The following is an 18,880-nucleotide window of genomic DNA, read 5'->3' on the forward strand; positions in this document are numbered from 1 at the left end:
TGTAAACTTGCCCCTTCCTACCTTTCCAGTTTCCTTACACCTTCCTCCCTTCAACATACTCTAACATCTATGGACAATGCCCACTTAGCTATTTGTCTCATAACACACTACATTTCTTGACTCAACATTTTTTTTACAGATGTACCTCATCCTTGTAATTCTCTCATTTTTGTCTCCTATCTTCCCTCAGCTTCCTTCAGGTCTCAGCCAAAAGCCTTTGTCAAACCTCATTAATGTTAGTGCCTTCCCTCTGATATTAATTCCAAGTTTATCCTGTATCTTATTTGTATGTAGTTTGCTTGTTGCCTGTTCCTTAAGAACAAGGACTATCTGATTTTTTTGTGTCTCCCAGTGCTTAACATATTAACATAGTAAGTGTGTAATAAATATTTTTTACTTGATTTACTTGAGTAAAATTGTAATCATGGAATTGATTACATACTTTCAAAATAGGTAGTTTTAACCAAAGGATAGCAAAGCAGTGACATTATATTTAATGTAAAACAACAACAATCAAACTTTATAAAAAAATATTTGTTATGGAAGGACTTAATTAAAATGTCAAATGAGGCTTGTAAAATCAGTACATTTACTTTTTTTTATTATACCTGGCTAGATGTAAAAATGAAAATATCTACAAAAGAGAAAGAAAAAGAACATCAGTATTAAAAATAATCTATCAGTGGCAGAACTTCAATCCAACTAATATGTAACTTTGGAAACGTTATTAAAATTTTAATTTTGCAGATTGATATTTTTAAAGAATTATATAATGTTAAGAGCATGCTAAAACAGCTTAATGTTTTTACTAATATGTATTTAGAAACTACTTGATGGCATTTAGTAATGCTGCAATTTCAGCCTGTCATTTTGATTAACCTAGAAATTTGAAAACTAATCAGAATTTGTGCAAAAAAAAAAAAAAAAGAAAAATTCACAGATTGTCTTGTGCTAGACTAGAGAGCTAGCTTAAATAATCCTATTTTTAAAGAAGAGAAATGAATATAATTTTGATTAGATAATGGTTAGTTTTATGCAAATTTCTGTGCTGCTTTAGATTTCCCATCACTCAGTAATACTTTCATACTTTAAAAATTGAAATAATGATTATGTTTGTTGGTTTGGTAACAGAACACTTGATTGGCTCTTGTTGGATATTATATGTAGGACACCCTACCTTTTTGTTTTTAGTTTTATTGATTCCTTTTAAATTCATTTTCATTTTTTAACCTGAACTTAAACATCAAATAAAAGCATTCCAAAAACCAAATTCCAAAAGTAGAAATGGAAACTGTGAATTTCTATTATTTAATTTTTCTTTCTATAGTAAATTGAACCGTAACTTTCAAAGCTGTCCTGTTTGGATTTCCATATTTCCAATTTCTCTCTCCAGTAAATCTTCTCTTATAATAAAAAAGTTAAAAAGAAAAAACTTGATAAACTTAATAGATTGACCATGTCTGTGACAGCATATTTAACATTACTCACCCATTCTGTGTACATATCCTCTCACCTATCGAATGGTAGTATGCCACAGTAAAATTGCCTGCCTCATGTGTTGATTAAGGATTCTTCTTAAAAGATAAATTAATACTTGTTTATATTAAGGAAGAAATTATTTTTCTGAAATGGGGTGGACTCAATGGAAATGCAGGGTTTCTTTCCAATTCTAAAATTCAATAAAGATGAAAGCCTTTGTAAAGTTTACTTCAGTGGACTTAAGGCATTAATTACTCTTTGACTATGAAAATTCCTTCCCCTATCCCCCATATATGTTCTTCTTGACTCAAGGCCTAGTGCTCTGTGTACTTTACTATCTAGTTAACTGCCCTTCTGAAAGTTTAGTAAACGGTGTACTAATTGCTTCTACTTAAGACCCCCTATGGGATCATTAAAGTATAGGGATAACCTAGAATTTTCAAAAGTGGTACATTGGAGCTCTTAGAGTTCTGGAAAGTCCTATCAAGTGAGAGTATTTTTAATGTAGTTCTAGTAATGGATGGTTTAATTCCCTATCATCTGAGAATTTATTTATCTAAATTAGGAGAGTTTCATTATAATTTTGGTCACAGGGTGATATATTCACATATACATATAGAAATTATATTTTTAACCAAAGCAACTTATCAAGATCATATACAGTGAGGCATGGAGAAGAATGCATTTTGTTTTAATGCAAGGAATATTATTAACAAATAAATAATAGTTCCTTTTAGGAAATGAAGTACAAAGAAGATGTTTTTAGTTTCAGTTGCAAAAGCTACTCAGGAAAAAAGGTCTACTTTTTTTTTTTTTTTTTTTTTTTTTTTAAAGAACACTGCTGTTCTAGGAGACTGTGCTCTGGGGCTCTGATAATTTAGAAGAGAGAACAGCTTAGAGTGAGAAGAATGATAGAAATTTTGTTGTGCTTATTCAATTCAAAGAATTACAGTCAACCCTCTTGCCTTTAGGAGGTATCAAGAATCTATGCTGACATAAATTGTGCCTTTACCTTTTGACCCAGCAATACCACTACTAAAACTGTATCCCAAAAAGATCAAAGAAAAAGGAAAAGGAGCCATATGCTTGAAAATACACTTAGTAGCTCTTTTTGTGGTGGCAGAGAATTGGAGATTGAAGACGTCCTACAATTTGAGAAGGGCTGAATAAGTTGTAGTATGGTTGTAATGGAATACTATTGAGCTGTAGCAGAAGTGATCAGGCTGATTTCAGAAAAACCTGCAAAGAGTTACGTGACCTGAAGCAAAATGAAATGAGCAGAACCAGGAGAATATCGTACAAAGGAACAACAATATTGTACAATCATTAATTGTGACTGAGTTAGCTATTATCAGCAATATAGTGATCCAAGACAGTTCTGAAGGTCTTAGGATGAAAAATGTTATCTGCTTCCATAGAAAGAATTAATGGTGTCTGATTGCAGATTTAAACATAATTTTTCACTTAATTTTTCTTACCTTTTTTCCCCCAATATGACTAATACGGAAATATGTTTTGCATGATTGAAAACAGCAGCAACAACAAAAAATCCAAAACATGATTTTGAACTACATAAGCTTTTATTTACTGTTAAAGGAATACATGCAACAGAAGGTTAAGAACTTCTGCAATAAACATTTTATAAAAATAATTTAACATTTTTTCATTCTGAAGGTACTTGTAACTTTTAAAGTATTTCAAGTTAACTAATGAATACTCATTATCATCATAACAGAGCATTCATTTTTGTAAAATATCAGTTAATAAGAGAATTGACAAAAAATTCATCTTGGGAATTGCTTTTACCTAGGGGGAATATCGTAACTTACTTGTTTTTGGTAAAAAAAAATTGTTTAGTGAAAAAAAGTGCTTTAGTCTGAAATTCCTTGTTGGCCAACATTCTAAAAGAAAAGTATCTAATAGATCTTTGTTGACACTAGCATTGTCATTGGGTGTTCTTAAGAAGTACAGGAATGGTTGGTATGGTTATAATTATAGATAACCAAAGTGTTCTTTTAAGGGCTAAAAGACTTTATTTTAATCATTTTGATAAGTTTTCTAAACTATGTACTTTCTAGCCTTTTAAAATTTAATTACTTTTAAATTAATGATCATTCACAATTATCATGACTACTCATCATTTTACTGTGTTCTAAGAGAAATTTTTCCTTTTTTCTTTTTATCAATTTTCAATGATCATTTATTTTTCTAACTACTTAGTTACTGATCCTAAAGGTTTTATTTCCCTCTTCCCTGTTTATATAATCATTTTGGTTTTTTTGACAAAGCAGGATTTTTTGAGATTTTTTTTTCCCCTTACAATAGAATTTTATTTTCCCAAATACATACAAAGATAGTTTTCAACATTAACTTTTGCGAAACAATGTGTTCCAAATTTTTTTCCTTCCTTCCCTCTCCCCTCAAGACAGCAAGCAGTCTGATATAAGTTAAACATGTACAATTGCTAAACATATTTCCATATTTGTCATACTGTGCAAGAAAAATCAGATCTAAAAGGAAAAAAGGATGAGAAAGGGAAAAAAAAAAAAGCAAAAAACCACTACAAAAAAAATGGAAAAAATATTATGCTTTAATCCATATTCAGTCTCCACAGTTCTCTCTCTTGATGCAAATGGTACTTTTCCATCACAAGTCTATTGGAATTGCCTTGAATCACCTTATTGTCTAAAAGAGCTAAGTCCATCACAGTTGATCATCACAGAATTCTGTTGTTCTTGTGGACAATATTCTATTAGCTCTGTTTATTTCATCAGTTCATGTAAGTTTTTCCAGGCTTTTCTGAAATTAGAATTCTTTTTTTGAATTGAAAGGAAAAAAAAAAAAGCTTGCTCATCATTTCTTATAGAACAATACTATTTCATTACATTCAATTTCCATAATTTATTCATTCATTCCCCAAAAGATGGGGTATTCACTCAATTTCCTTGCCATTACAAAAAGGGCTATTATAAACATTTTTGCTCATGTGGGTCCTTTTCCTTCTTTTATGATCTTTTTGGGATGCAGACTCAGTAGAAACACTGCTGGGTCAAAACTGCAGTTTTATAGCCATTTTCATATAGTTCCAAATTGCTCTCCAGAATAGTTGGATCAGTTCACAACTCTACCAATAATGCTTTAGTGTCCCAGTTTTCCCACACTTAATCATTATCTTTTCCTGCCATCTTAGCTAATCTGAGAGACATGAAGTGGTACCCCAGAGTTGTCGTAATTTTCATTTCTCTAATCAATAGTGATTTAGAGCATTTTTTTTTCACATGACTAGAAATACCTTTTAATTTCTTTTGAAAATTGTTTGTTTTTATTCTTTGACCATTTAGCAATTGGGGAATGACTTTTATTCTTATAAATTTGAGTCATTTATATATTTTAGAAATGAGGCCTTTATCAGAAACACTGACCATAAAAATTTTTCCCCCCAGTTTTCTGCTTTCCTTCTAATAGTTGGCTGCATTGATTTTGTTTGTGCAAAAATTTTTAATTTGTTTTAATCAAAATTTTCCATTTTGCATTTCATATTTTCTAATTCTTCTTTGGCTATAAATTTTTCCCTTCTTCACAGGCCTGAGAGATAGACTATTGTTCTCCTTATCTTCTTATAGTATTACCCTTTATGTCTAAATTATGAACTTATTTCAATCTTATCTTGATATAGAGTGTAAGATATTGGTCAATTCATTTTAAATATCTGCTATGATTTGGGAAGCTAAGTGAATTTGAAAAAAGTAAATATGAAAATTAGAATTGCAGGGTCTTTGACAAATACTTTAGCGTATCAAAATCCCTGTTATTTGGTTTTAGGAGTGTCTAGGGAATTTTTGCACAAATGGCATATTAATGTAAAGAGAGTCTATGATTTGACATTTAGATGTACAAAAACTCTTATTAGAGTGAAGAGAATCTCAAGAAACTATAAAGGTGAAAGACCATATTTATCATTTTTTATTTTTTATTTTTGCTGATGCAATTGGACTTAAGTGACTTGCCCAGGGTCACACATCCAGGAAGTGTTAAGTGTCTGAGACCCTATATCACTTTTTAAATAGAAAGAGGTAAAACATTTTTTCATCTCAGAGAATATTTTACTTAAAACCATATTAAAGAAATAAAACTTAATATGATTATGGTTTTAATTTAGTATGTTCATCATTATATATTGTTTGATTTTCAGAGCTCCAGAGATCATATTGGGGTTGCCGTTTTGTGAAGCCATAGACATGTGGTCGCTGGGTTGTGTGATTGCTGAATTATTCCTTGGATGGCCATTATACCCAGGAGCACTGGAGTATGACCAGGTAGTAGAGCTGTTAAGATATTTGCTAACAAAGTTGAATATAAAATTTAAAATACTAAATAGATGCCTACTCCTTATTGTCAGACATGGTTGATGCTAAATAGCTTTTTTCTTCTTTTTAAACCATATCTATTAAGGTATAGTTCACAGAATAAGAAAAATATATTTTCCATTTGAAAATATTTCTTCCATATTAAGGGGATAAAACAGGATTCCAAAAATTTATCCAGAAAAAAAAGCCTAATCCTTTATGTACATTTTACTATGGGAGTCTTTTAAAAATAAATCGGTAAAATCTAAGAATTAGAAAACTAAGATATAAAATTTTATGTGCTAATATTTTGGAAATTCATATTGATAAAACATTTTCATGGACAAAGTTATTAAAGTTTAAGCCCTGAAGTCAACATTAAAACTTTGTTTTTTTGACCTCAGATAAAGCATAATACATTATTCTTTAGTCCCTTACCTTATTCTGTGTGTTTCTCTGCTTCAGGTATGTTTCTAGTAAACAATATATTGCGATATTCTGGTTTTTAATCCATTCTGCTGTCTTCTTCCATTTTATGGGTGAACTTATCCCATTTATACTCACAGTTATTATTATTAACTTTATTTCCTTCTTTCTATTTCTATTCCCCCCCCCTCTATTTCTCTTTCCTTCTCTCATTTTGCTTTTGACCACTTTCTTCCTCAATGTGACCTTCTGTCAGCTCTCCCCATCCCTGTCCTTTTAATCTTCTCTTCTTCTATTTCCTTGTGGGGCAAAATAGATTTCCAAACCAAACTGACTGTATATGTCAGTCCATCTTTGAACCAGCCTTCAGGAGAGTAAGGAGGTGTTGCTCATTCCTCCTTTTCCCTGCACTATAAAAGTTCCTCCTTTTTGCCTCTTTTATGTAATATAATTTACCTCATTCTATCCTTTTCTTCCCCCTTCTCTCAATGCATTTCTTTTTCATATCCCTTAATATTTCTTTTTTTTATTAATTTTTTAAAAATTTTCAACACCTGTGCATAGATAATTTTCAACATTTGTGCATAGATAATTTTCAACATTCACCTTGCAAAACCTTGTGTTCCAAATTTTTTTCTCCCTTCCCTCACTCTTCCAGATGGTCCATAATCCAATATATGTTAGACATGTGCAATTCTTCCATGCATATTTCCACAATTATCATGCTGCATAAGAAAAATCAGATCAAAAAGGGAAAAAAAATGAGAAAGAAAACAAAATGCAAACAACAACAACAAAAAGAGTGAAAATACTGTGTTGTGATCCACAATCAGTTCTCATACCCCTCTTTTTGGGTGCAGGTGGCTTTCTTCATCCAAGACCATTGGAATTGATCTGAATCATCTCACTTTTGAAAAGAGCCAGGTCCATTAGGACTGATCATCGTATAATTTTGCTGTTGCTGTGTACAATTGTCTCTTGGTCCTGCTCACTTCACTCACCATCAGTTTATATAAATCTCCCCAGACGCCTCTGAAATCTTCTTGCTGATCATTTCTTATAGAACAATAATATTTTATAACATTCATATATGGTAACTTATTCAGCCATTCTCCACCTGGTGGGCATCCACTCAGTTTCCAGTTCCTTGCCACTACAAAAAGGATTTGAGCCTATTTCTTGATGTTTCTTTAATTTGATGTCAAAATTGGGCTCTACTCCTAGGGGGTGAAGGGGACACTGTCCCAATCTTCAGATTTTTTGTTCAGCTTTTTTCAGAAATAATTCTGGGGACCTGTAAGTTTTAAGTTCTTTCAAGGTGATAGTATCTAAGAAGTTTGTTTACCACTCTTGACTTGTGTAGACTGCTGTGAGTTACTACAAAGATTCTTCTTCACCTTGAACTGTGAACAGGGCTCTGCTCCCCTGTGGCTACAAGAGCTTTTGCTTCTTAGGACTCTGGAATGGTGACTTGGGCTCCTGCTGTCTCATAGTCATGAGAGTCAGTATCTCTTTTCTGCCTTGGACCTGAGACTAGGGAGCCTTGTTCCCCTGTTAAGTAACCACAAGGACTTTTCTTCACCTTGGAACTATGACCAGGTTTCTCACTTTATGGCTGCAAGCATGAGTATGCTGGTACACCTCTGTTAGGTTCTTACTAAGTGCTAATGAGATAATGAGATACTAGGTTCTTACTAAGTACTAAGTCGGTACTTGACAATTCTCTAGTTCCGGCCTTTACTGGGAGTTTTCTTGTGAATTTCTGGGGAAGAGCTTGCATGCTTTAGGAGGAGCAAGTTCATTGGTTGAAGTAATTCTTCCCAGAAGCCCTTGTATTATCCCACGCCCATTCTTTGGGAGGATGAAAGAGGACAGCTCTGGAGGAAAAGTGAGTCTCTGCTCTAGACCAGACTTGAGGCAGTTCTCTGCAGGAAGGGAAATCACTTCTCTGGACCAGAGTGGACAGCAACTGTGTGGAGACCACGGTTCTCTACAGGAAGAAGAATCTGTCTGAGAGATTTGAGTTGACACAGCAGATCTCCTCCCAGAAAGTGATCATCAGCTTCTGGAGACAACAGCACATTACACACCTCCTCGTCCATCCTTGGCTTGAAACTGCGTATGGGCAATGCAACAGAGTTTTGTACCCAGTGCTGACAAAGGGTCATCTGTTATCTCTTTCTAATCCAGTTTAACTCCATTACTATCTGTGGGCTGAGAACCCAGAAGTCACCACTGCCCCCATGCAGCCGGGGTCATAGGCCTTTCCTGTTGCTATTCCAGGTTGTCTTGGGCTGGAAAATTGCTTAACCCAAATCTTTTAAAAGTTGTCTGGAGAGAAGTTTGGGAGAGCTCAGATGAATTTCTGCCTTCACTCCATCATCTTGCCTTTACCTTCTATAGAATTCTTTAAAGATTATTTGCTATTAAATATTGACCACCTTCCCTCCCTCTTTTTTTTTTTTTTTGTTCTCATACCATACATATGGTATACCATAGCATTCTAAAATCACTTCTGAGCACATTGGTGCACCTCTGAACAAGTTTAATTTAACTGCTGTGTCCATTGCTTTCTGACTTCAGGGCTGGTGTTCTATCCACAATGCCAGTAGCTGCCCCTGTTTCTTTCAAAGGCATTTCCATCTCCCCAGCCTTCATGTGTAAAGCTCTACATTATTGATGACTCTTCATTCTCCCTTACATTTCATGGCCAGTCAGTTGACCAGTCTGAGCATTTCTACCTTTATAATATCTCTTGTTTCAGACAAATCTATGACCTTAGCTTAGACCTTCCTCACGTTTTGCCTATACTGTTGCAATGGCCTCCTGATTGGACTCTCTTTCTCAAGTCTCTCATCACTCTAATCCGTTCTACACACAATTGTCAAAATGTTTTTTTTCCCAAATGCACCTCGGACCATGTGACTTGCCTACTTAGTCCACTCCAATAGCTTTCTGTTGCCTCTAGCAACAGGAATAACAGGAATAATATATAAGCTATTCCTTTTTAACTAATTATAATTCCTGATATTCAACTCAGTAAACATTTAAGTGTGTGTGACTTTTTGTCTAGGCCCAAATGTACAAAGGCACAAAGGAAACTAGTCTTTGACCCCAAAGTCCTTTTATTTCCCTGGGTAAACACAAATCATGTAAATGTGTCAGAGAAGAAGGAAAGATAATAACTAAAGGATTTTTGTTTTGGTTATAAAGAAACTATTGATAATAACTAATTTTAACAGCAATAAATAATTTGGTATCTAGTCTGATCTCATATAGCAGGGAGGTTTTTTAGCTGTTTGATATTTTAAGAGGGTAAATATAATTATGGTAGAGATCATTTCAGATTGTATTGATTTTCAATGATATAATTGCATGATATAAAAAGAATTAGCCAAAAAGATGTGATGTCTTAGCCAGTCTATCCGTATGACTATGGTGAATTCTCTTCAACAGAGTCATGTGAACAATAGATATATTTGTTTTCTCTTCTTTTGGTAGTGAATTTCTATAGAGTGAGACTTAAGAGGTTTTTATAAATTGTTTGGCTCAATTTTCTCATTTTATAAATGAAAAAACTGAAACCTAGACAGCAAGTTGGTAGGACAAAGAAGACTAGATTCTTATCTAGTTCTCATGATCTCTAATCTTGTGCCTTTCTTATTATACTTGGGTTATTCAACAGTATTTATTCAATCTTTTCTTTGTTCATGGTAGTCAAATAGTCCTCTCAATTTTCCTGATATTTCATTAAAGAATCAAATTACAGTTGAATACATTTTTTTTTCTGCCTTTAAATAGTAATTATTTTTCAAGTCTGCATGATATTTAACCTCTCCATTTTCTTCTTTCTTTTGAATATTTCATCTTTATAGTCACTGAAGTTTGGAGACTTGTTGGTCATCTTTAACTTTTCTTTCCTAACTGTACTCCTTCTGATCCTAATGCAATCTTTTCCAAGTCTTAACCAGCTTCCACACATTTTTACCTCCACAGCAGCACTTGAATATTTGATAAGTTGTGTAGGGATTGTGATTTGTTGGTAGAAAGGAGTACCCATACTGATTAGATCACAGGCTATGAAGCAAGATTCAAAATTGAACCAAAATTAAGTAATTTTTGTTTGTTTTTCAGATTCGTTACATTTCACAGACTCAAGGTTTACCAGGAGAACAGTTATTAAATGTGGGGACAAAATCTACAAGATTCTTTTGTAGAGAAACAGATATTTCACATTCTGGTTGGAGATTAAAGGTAATGAATAAAAATCTTAAGAAAATTCTTTGTTTAAACAACTCTTTGCTCTTTCTGTATTTTTATTTTCTCTTCTGTATCTGTGTTCCAATTTAATGACTTCCCAGTTTAATTCAGCCTATTCTCTCTTCATCTTCTTTTCCTTTTATCTCTCCTCATCCCCTTTCCCTTTTTCTAATTTGTCTTCCTTTATTTTGAAAAGGGTATTTTATAGTTGTGGTCATATATGTCCAGACTGAACATTGGTAAAATGACTCAAATATTTTTTACCATTTTGAGTTAACTTGAATGGAAATTTTTTTTCTCCTGCTGTTTTTTTTTTTTTTTTTTTTAATTTTGGTTTTCTTTTCAGTCCTGAATTATCTTCCTCCCCCTTTCCTTTCTTCACCCACTAGGAATCTCTACTCTCTAATAAGAAAGAAAGTCATTGATCCTTTCTCCCCTTGATGCAGTTTTATAATTTTGGATTTGTAATTTCTTTTGATTATATGTTTTTTTAAATAAAATTTTATGTTGGTGGGGGACAGATTGGATCTGCTGTATAACTCATGTAACTTACCTTGTTCTTGTGAAGTCAGTTGGTGTTTCATAAGTAATCACTGACTTAAGAATTACTCATTCTTAATATCTGTGTTTATGTAATTCTGTAGCATTTGAAAGTTTTCTCCACATCCATTCTACCTTTAATCTTCATGTTATACTTTATTGCTAATTACTGTATGTTATTTTAAATTTCTACATGTTTAAGTATACTTAAAATATTTTAATGTATATGCTTTAATAAAAAGAAATAAAACTGTTATTTTTATTTATTGAATAAGACTCTTGAAGAACATGAGGCAGAGACAGGAATGAAGTCTAAAGAAGCCAGAAAGTATATTTTCAACAGTTTGGATGACATAGTGCATGTGAGTACAATAATATCTGTTAGTCTTATGTATTTAAAAATGATGATCTTGAATGCCCACTATAGGAAAATACATTAATTATTCTTTTATTTTGAATTTGAATTCCTTGGTAGCTTTGAAAAATTGACCATTCTCATTGATCAAAATTTCATTGGGTTTGCTCACCTTCAAAAATTAAGTTGCATCTTTGCTTGTCAAATTTAAAAGTTAGATATTCTTTCAGTAAAAGTTACTTTCCATCATTCATTCTTTACATTGCTGTATGAAAAAAATATTAATTTAGCTCTTCATTTTTTGTTATCTGTTGTTCTTTTTGGGTCTGACTCAGGCCAATCTCTGATAGTTTAGATTCCATATTGGAATAAAATGAGACATTTATAGTTCATTCAAGAGTTAACAAAGTGAAATTTACTTAGTCATAGCAGGAGAAGGATGTTCAACAAGGAAAGGTATTGAGAACTACTTGAGTTGATTTAGCTGAACAAAGTTCCTGTCATAATCCTCAAGCCAAGCATCTGAGAAGCCCTTCAGGCAGCTTTGTATTCAGGAAATAAGAACATGATAAAAAAGAATCCGCCTGAACCCTTGGTCTCTTGAATTACCCAATTCTTGAGAAAAGTCTCAATACTTTTTTTTAAAATTCCTTTTAATTTTCTTCCTTGCATATGTGTGACAATTGGAATCTTTCATAATTTAACTATAACTTATAAATGAAACAAAATTGATTCTGTCCATAGAGTTGATATTTCTGATTATTTACACATTTAAAAAAAATTGTTTAGAATTATTTGACTGGATCAGTTAGATTCTATTTTCTCTTCTAAACATTATTTAATTATGTTCCCTATGACCCAAAAAGCTTTTGGTAATTTGTATTGCGCTTTTATTTCTTATCCATTTTTTTAAGTAGTTTTTTATTGACAAAAACATATGCATGAGTAATTTTTCAACACTGACCCTTGAAAAACCTTCTGTTCCAACTTTTCCCCTCCTTCCTTCCACCCTCTCCCCAGATGGCAGTTAGTCCCATAGGTGTTAAATATGTTAAAGTATATGTTAAATACAATACATGTATACATATTTATACGGTTATCTTACTGCACAAGAAAAATTGGATTTAGAAAGAAGGTAAAAATAATCTGGGAAGAAAAACAAAAATGCAAGCAGACAATAATAGAAAGAGTGGAAATGCTATGTTGTAGCCCACACTCGTTTCCCAGTGTTCTTTGACTGGATGTACCTGGTTCTATTCATTACTGATCAATTGGAACTGCTTTGGATCCTCTCATTGCTAAAGAGAGCCACGTCCATCAGTATTGATTATAATATAGTATTGTTGTTGAAGTGTATAATGATCTCCTGTTGAAGTGTATAATGAACCTACAGTTCATGTAGATCTCCAAGCCTCTCTGTATTCATCCTGCTGGTCATTTCTTACAGAACAGTAATATTCCATAACATTCATAACTTATTCAGTCATTCTCCAATTGATGGGCATCCACTCAATTTCCAGTTTCTAGCCACTACAAAAAGGGCTGCCATAAATATTTTTGCACATGTGGGTTCCTTTCCTCTCTTCATTATCTCTTTGGAATATAAGCCTAGTAGAAACACTGCTGGATCAAAGGGTATGCACAGCTTGATAACTTTTTGATCATAGTTCCAAATCGCTCTCCAGAATGGTTGGATCCATTCACAGTTCCACCAACAATGTATCAGTGTTCCAGTTTTTCCACATCCCCTCCAACATTTGTCATTATCTTTTCTTGTTATCTTAGCTAATCTTTCAGGTGTGTAGTGATATCTCAGAGTTGTCTTAATTTGTATTTCTCTGATCAGTAGTGATTTGGAGTACCTTCTCATCATATGAGTAGAAATAGTTTTAATTTCATCATCTGAAAATTATCTGTTCATATCCTTTGACCATTTACCAATTGGAGAATGGCTTGATTTCTCATAGAGTCAATTCTCTATATATTTAAGTCTCAATACTTTTAAAGGAAAAACTAGCCTGACCTGCCTAGGGATGAAGGCTGAGAAGAATGAGGGATGTGGAGAGGGATACTCTGAAGCATCTGCCAAATATTCTTTGTGATGCTGGAATAGCCTCTTACTATACCTCTTAATCTCAAGCTGCTATTTTGCCTTGTGTTCTGTGCCATTTTTAACCTTCATGATATTTGTGGGTTCCTTTTTTTCCCTCTCTGGTGCAGAATATACCTGTATTTTAATTGTAAAAATGTTCAATATATGACTTTTAATTTTTTTTATTATACTGTAAGTGTATTTTCTCTCTTTTTAATTTGGAATTCTGGTTTTTCAGGTGAACACAGTGATGGATTTAGAAGGAATTGATCTTTTGGCAGAGAAAGCTGATAGAAGAGAATTTGTTAGTCTGTTGAAGAAAATGTTGCTGATTGATGCTGATTTGAGAATCACTCCAATTGAAACTTTGAACCATCCTTTTGTTAACATGAAACATCTTCTAGATTTTCCTCACAGTAACCAGTATGTTCTATGCAATATACTTTTCATAGTTTTCTAGGAAAAAAACACAATGGTATTTTCCTAGAAAATGATGGCATCCATCTATTTTAAGCTCCTAATTTGTTGAATAAAATCACCAAATTTCATATGTAAGGACTTACAGTGAATAGACATCAGAGTTTTGTGACCTAAAAAACATCTGGTTTTTGATTCTGGCTCTTGTCACTAATTTAGTTGTGTGATAGTTGGTGTATCATTTATCTCATGTTCCTCAATTGTTCATTAAAAGGATAGGGCTAGGTTAGAGGTCAGCAATTTTGTATTTAAAAATTTAAAAGCCATTCTTTGTACTCAAGCTGTGCAAAACAGATGATTGTCTAGATTTGATTCTTGGGCTGGGATTAGATGATGGCTAAGGTTCCTTCTAGTTCAGCGATCCTGTCATTTCCTAAAATTATACATATAATTAAAGTGATAATTACATGTTTTCATATATACATATGTTTTTATTTATATCACATAATAAGAATGACAATTGTGTGACCAGGCATGCTGTTGATGGTTTTAGCTATGGACTTTTCTGGTGGTCAGTGACACCAGTTAGTGTCAAGTTCTCCTGGTCTCTTTCCTTTCACCCTACCTTGAGCCTTCTCTAATGAGGGAGTTGGAAGCATAGGAAGTTTTGAGATATACAGAAAATAGGAATGTGTTAGAATAAGAGTGCATTGAAAATACTATGACCATAAAGCTCAGTCTGCTATTTAAAAAAAAAAAAAAAAAGGGAATGGGAAATGGACAAAGGACAGGCAGCCCAGATGAAAAACCCTAATGCCCTAGTCTTTTGCATTTTTGAGCTTTGGGGTGGCCGAGGACAGGGGGAGAGGGTTCATTTTCAGTTAGATTTCATTGATGCAGGTATTTACTTTTGAAGAAATCATCCTCCATAAATGGATATCTTCAGTTTAGTTTTGCTTGAAACACTGAGAGTTTAAATGATTTGCCAGGATTATGCCAACCTATATGTTTCAGAATGGGCCTGGAAGCCAGGTTTTCCTGAGTCTTAAGTCTCTCCTCTATCAGATTTTGCATTTCTTTATCAAAAAGCCTAAATAATATTAAGATACCCACAAGCATCAAACAGTCGTCTCAAACAGATGTCTAGAAATTTAGAAGCAATTCTTTTACTAGGGAAACTGAATATTGGATGCAAAATAATTATTACTACCATTTTTTATCTTCAAAAGGGTTACAGTAATTGCTTTTATTGGCTTTTAAAAATCTATTGTATTTTCTAATGAATGTTTTTTGCTTTTATTTTGGAAATTAACAATTTTCCTTGTATATTCTTGTCAGGCCTCATGTTGCATGTGAACTTTTTTTTCTTATTTTTTTGAGAGCTTATGTAGTATTGTTTGTTTATTTATAAATACTATGCAACAATTGTACTAATAGTTACTTTTGTATTTTGCAGTGTAAAATCTTGTTTTCATATTATGGATGTTTGCAAATCTCACTCAAACTCATATGACACAAATAATCGAAATAAAACTTCACTTATGAGACCAGTTGCCTCAGGCAATGCTGCTAATCTGACTGCAAATTTCACCAAAATAGGCACATTAAGAAGTCAGGTAAGAGTAAGTATTAAGAATTTGTATTTTTGTGTCCTTTTTAAAGTTATTAAAATTTAACTACAGGAACATAAGGAAATTTCATGCCTTTTTTTCCCCACTGTTTCTCCTCCCAATTTTTTTCCTAGTTTATGTAGAATCTAACCTCTATTATGCTCACTATAATGGGCATATTTTATCCTCCCTAGGAATTGCAGTATTTGGGAAATAGTATGATTTTTTGAAAAATTATATGTTTATGATTATGGGAACATTGATCTGAATAAAGCCATTTCATTCTGAATATTTCAGGCATTAACTACATCTACCCATTCAGTTATGCACCATGGAGTGCCTGTGCAGACCGGGACTGCCCAGCAGACATTGATTATCTGTCCCCCAGCAATTCAAGGTATTATTCCCTTAAATTGTATTTCTGATTTTGGCATATACTTATATTTCATAATTTCTATGTGCAGTTTTCTTTATGAATTTTGTTTTATGTTTTTAATAGCTTCTGGGATCTAGTGCTGACTTATTTGACCCTGAAGCTATATTTATAGTTGCCATTAATCAGAATGACACATCTCTTCACTCTGTTCTGTATAGTCTAATACAAGTAGTATACCTGTATAGAGATTAGTGGTCTGGAAGAACTTGCAAAGTAATGTGACAGAGTTATGTGCTATTTGAAAACCATGTATGTTCTGAGAATTATGGCTTTAGTTTTTCAATTTTGTATGTGATACCATTCATTGATACTACCCAGCAGAAGCCTACTTCATGCCTACCTTCTTATAGTGTGGAGGTTATTAAAGGTCTAGAAATTAACTATTTTTTGTTTTCCAAGGACTTTGGACTGTCTAATTTTATAGAAAATTATTTTCAAGTTGATTATAAGATAATCAGTTTTCAGCCAGAGCAACTCTGGAAAACTTTTAATTTTTAAGGAGCCTTAACTTTTGCATTAAGTGTCTACACTTATGAAGTGGATCTTTAATGTTTTGATGGATGACCTGTGCTCTGGAATTTTAGTGAAAAGGTTTAGCTATGTAGTTACTTAATAATGGAAAAAAACAATTTGACAGATTTTAAAAAATGGAATGATTTTTTTTCCCTTTGGTGGTTCTTTACATTTACATGAATCTAGTTGATTGGCTTTTCATATTTAAAGGCAAAGAAGAAGTAATTTTAATTGAAGATTAGTTCTCTAACTGGTATTTCTTCTATACATATTAATGTGTGATGAATTAACATTATTTGAGACTACAAGGATTTTAGTGTAAGGATTTGAATAGATTTGTCTGATGCTCAGAACAGGTTACTTTAACTGACTTTATTCAGAAAACAGTTCTAAAGTGTTCAACTTTAAACATAAAGTGTCCTAATACTTGAGAAATGTGAAATGGGCAAAATTTAGAGACAGCTACATTCTATATGTTCATATGAACTATTTGTGCCCAACCTGTGGTAGAGAGGATAATTCTGTGAAGCCTTTGAGCTTATATTGGTCTGATTAGTCGCAGTGAGATGTACTGCATCTTTCCCCAACAGTGTCATTGATCCTCTTCAAGAATGAAGAACAATGACCACCCAACCAATCCTTGTGCTTGCATAAATCAGTTTTCTGTGGTTTTTCAGCTTTAATTATATTAAGTAGAAGTATATATTCAAAGGTCTATTAAAGGCACCCTTCCACTAGTAAAACTGCAGAACATAATTGTTCAGATTAGATATAATTGTATTTCCATGCAACTCTGAAGAATTATACTAAGTTTTCATATCCTGCATTGCAATTTATAAAATGTTTTATGATGTCATCTTAAGCTATGAAATGTCTGCCTAAAAATCCAACTTAAAATATTTGTTTTGTGATCCATAGTGTGCATGATTATATACTCTTGAATTTATCACAGGTGGCAAAAAGATTATTTATAGTAATGCCTGGTATGAGACATAGTCTCAAATCTGATTTTTCTTCATCATTTTCAGCTGAGCATAAGAGTTGAACTATAATTTCTCAACATCAAGCAGTTAAGCTTATTGGATGTCTGGATAAATACTGACTTTATAAAGAAAAACAAGTATTCTTCATTCGTTAAACTTGGGAGTTTTAAGTCTACCTTTTAAGTTATTACTCTAAGCAAATGAAGTTGAGTTTCCAGGAAAAACCTGATAGATATTTTCATGCTTTCAACATAAATTTTTCTCTCGAAGTTTAAAGTGTTTTCATTTTCTCTATGTATTTTTAAAGATGAGGCTATAGAGTGTGGTACAATGTTTGTGATTTCAGAGCTTTGGGGAGTCTTGAAGAAGTACCTTAAAATGCTGTTGGGAACTTCTAACTCATTGACACAAGATTTGCTTCTCTCTTGATGGCAGTCTTTTGGGCTAGATTGTTTCTTAGACTTAATGTTATGTCTTCCAGTCCGTTAGAATATAATAGAATTCTAGGTGGGTTATAGACTACCTCCCAACTCCCAAGCTATTGGATCTCTTAAAATGTTCAGACAACTTATGGCAGCAGAAAACTTGAAGACTATTTGTATAGGGGAATACAGGAAGAGTTTCTACTGTTCTTAGGTCCTTCTTTTTTGGTAGTATTCTTACAGATTATTTTGTTATATTTTAGAGTAAGTAATATGGAGTGTCTTATAATTATTTAGTACATACTTCTGATATGGTATGCTGTCGAGAAAAAAAGCATTGAACCAAGAATCAGGAGGCTTAGATTTTGGTCTTAGTTTTCCTCCAGAATTCCTTTCTAAAATTAGCAAGTTAGACTGACTCGGTAATTTCAAAGATCCTTAATTATAGAGAAAAGCATAAGGATAGGAACTTTGATTTTATTGATATGGGAATCAGAATTCCAGATGAGAGAACTCCTAGAATGTCTCTTTATCTGCACCTTACAGTGTTGGAGAATTAAATAGTTCATTGAGAAGCCAAGTGATTCGGGCTCAGTCATGATAACCATCATGGGACTTTCAAAATGGATCTTTTTTTGGCTCTGTGTTTAGCTTGCTATCTCTATGGGCCCTGCTGCCTCTTGACTATGAAACACTTTATAAAATTCATCTTAAAACATCTTTGAAAGGTGTGATCCGTAGCATACGTTGATTATTTTCAAAAGGCACAAAACTCATGTATTGACATAACATGGTTTGTGTGAAAAATCATTTTCCGTTTTTTATTATTTTCAATCAAGAAATAGGTTACTTTTTTGTTACAAAGGTATTTTATTACAATATTACAGTATCTGTGTCCTTGGTATTTTATGTTTTTAATAATTAAGATATTAACTAAAATCAGAGCAGAAAATCATTTGTATCTTTTCCCTTAAAAACTTGAGAAATTTAGAGAGAATACT

The 18,880-nt window shown here is 32.8% G+C and overlaps 1 protein-coding gene across 18 annotated transcripts in view; it reads left to right on the forward strand.

Moving 5' to 3' along the window:
- HIPK3 (homeodomain interacting protein kinase 3) overlaps positions 1-18,880 on the forward strand; it is an 87,031-nt gene that overhangs the window by 56,299 nt on the left and 11,852 nt on the right. For 10 of the 18 annotated variants that reach the window (XM_074273262.1, XM_074273271.1, XM_074273265.1 and 7 more), the window contains exons 3-8: positions 5,672-5,795; positions 10,386-10,505; positions 11,327-11,413; positions 13,737-13,921; positions 15,372-15,531; positions 15,823-15,922. In XM_074273262.1, coding sequence (XP_074129363.1) covers positions 5,672-5,795; positions 10,386-10,505; positions 11,327-11,413; positions 13,737-13,921; positions 15,372-15,531; positions 15,823-15,922 — 776 coding nt within the window. Of the gene's footprint in view, positions 1-5,671; positions 5,796-10,385; positions 10,506-11,326; positions 11,414-13,736; positions 13,922-15,371; positions 15,538-15,822; positions 15,923-18,880 lie in introns of all 18 variants that reach the window. The other 8 variants (XM_074273256.1, XM_074273269.1, XM_074273260.1 and 5 more) reach the window with 1 other exon arrangement.

Source organism: Sminthopsis crassicaudata, chromosome 6 (genome assembly GCF_048593235.1).
Source record: "Sminthopsis crassicaudata isolate SCR6 chromosome 6, ASM4859323v1, whole genome shotgun sequence".
NCBI classification, from domain to species: domain Eukaryota; kingdom Metazoa; phylum Chordata; class Mammalia; order Dasyuromorphia; family Dasyuridae; genus Sminthopsis; species Sminthopsis crassicaudata.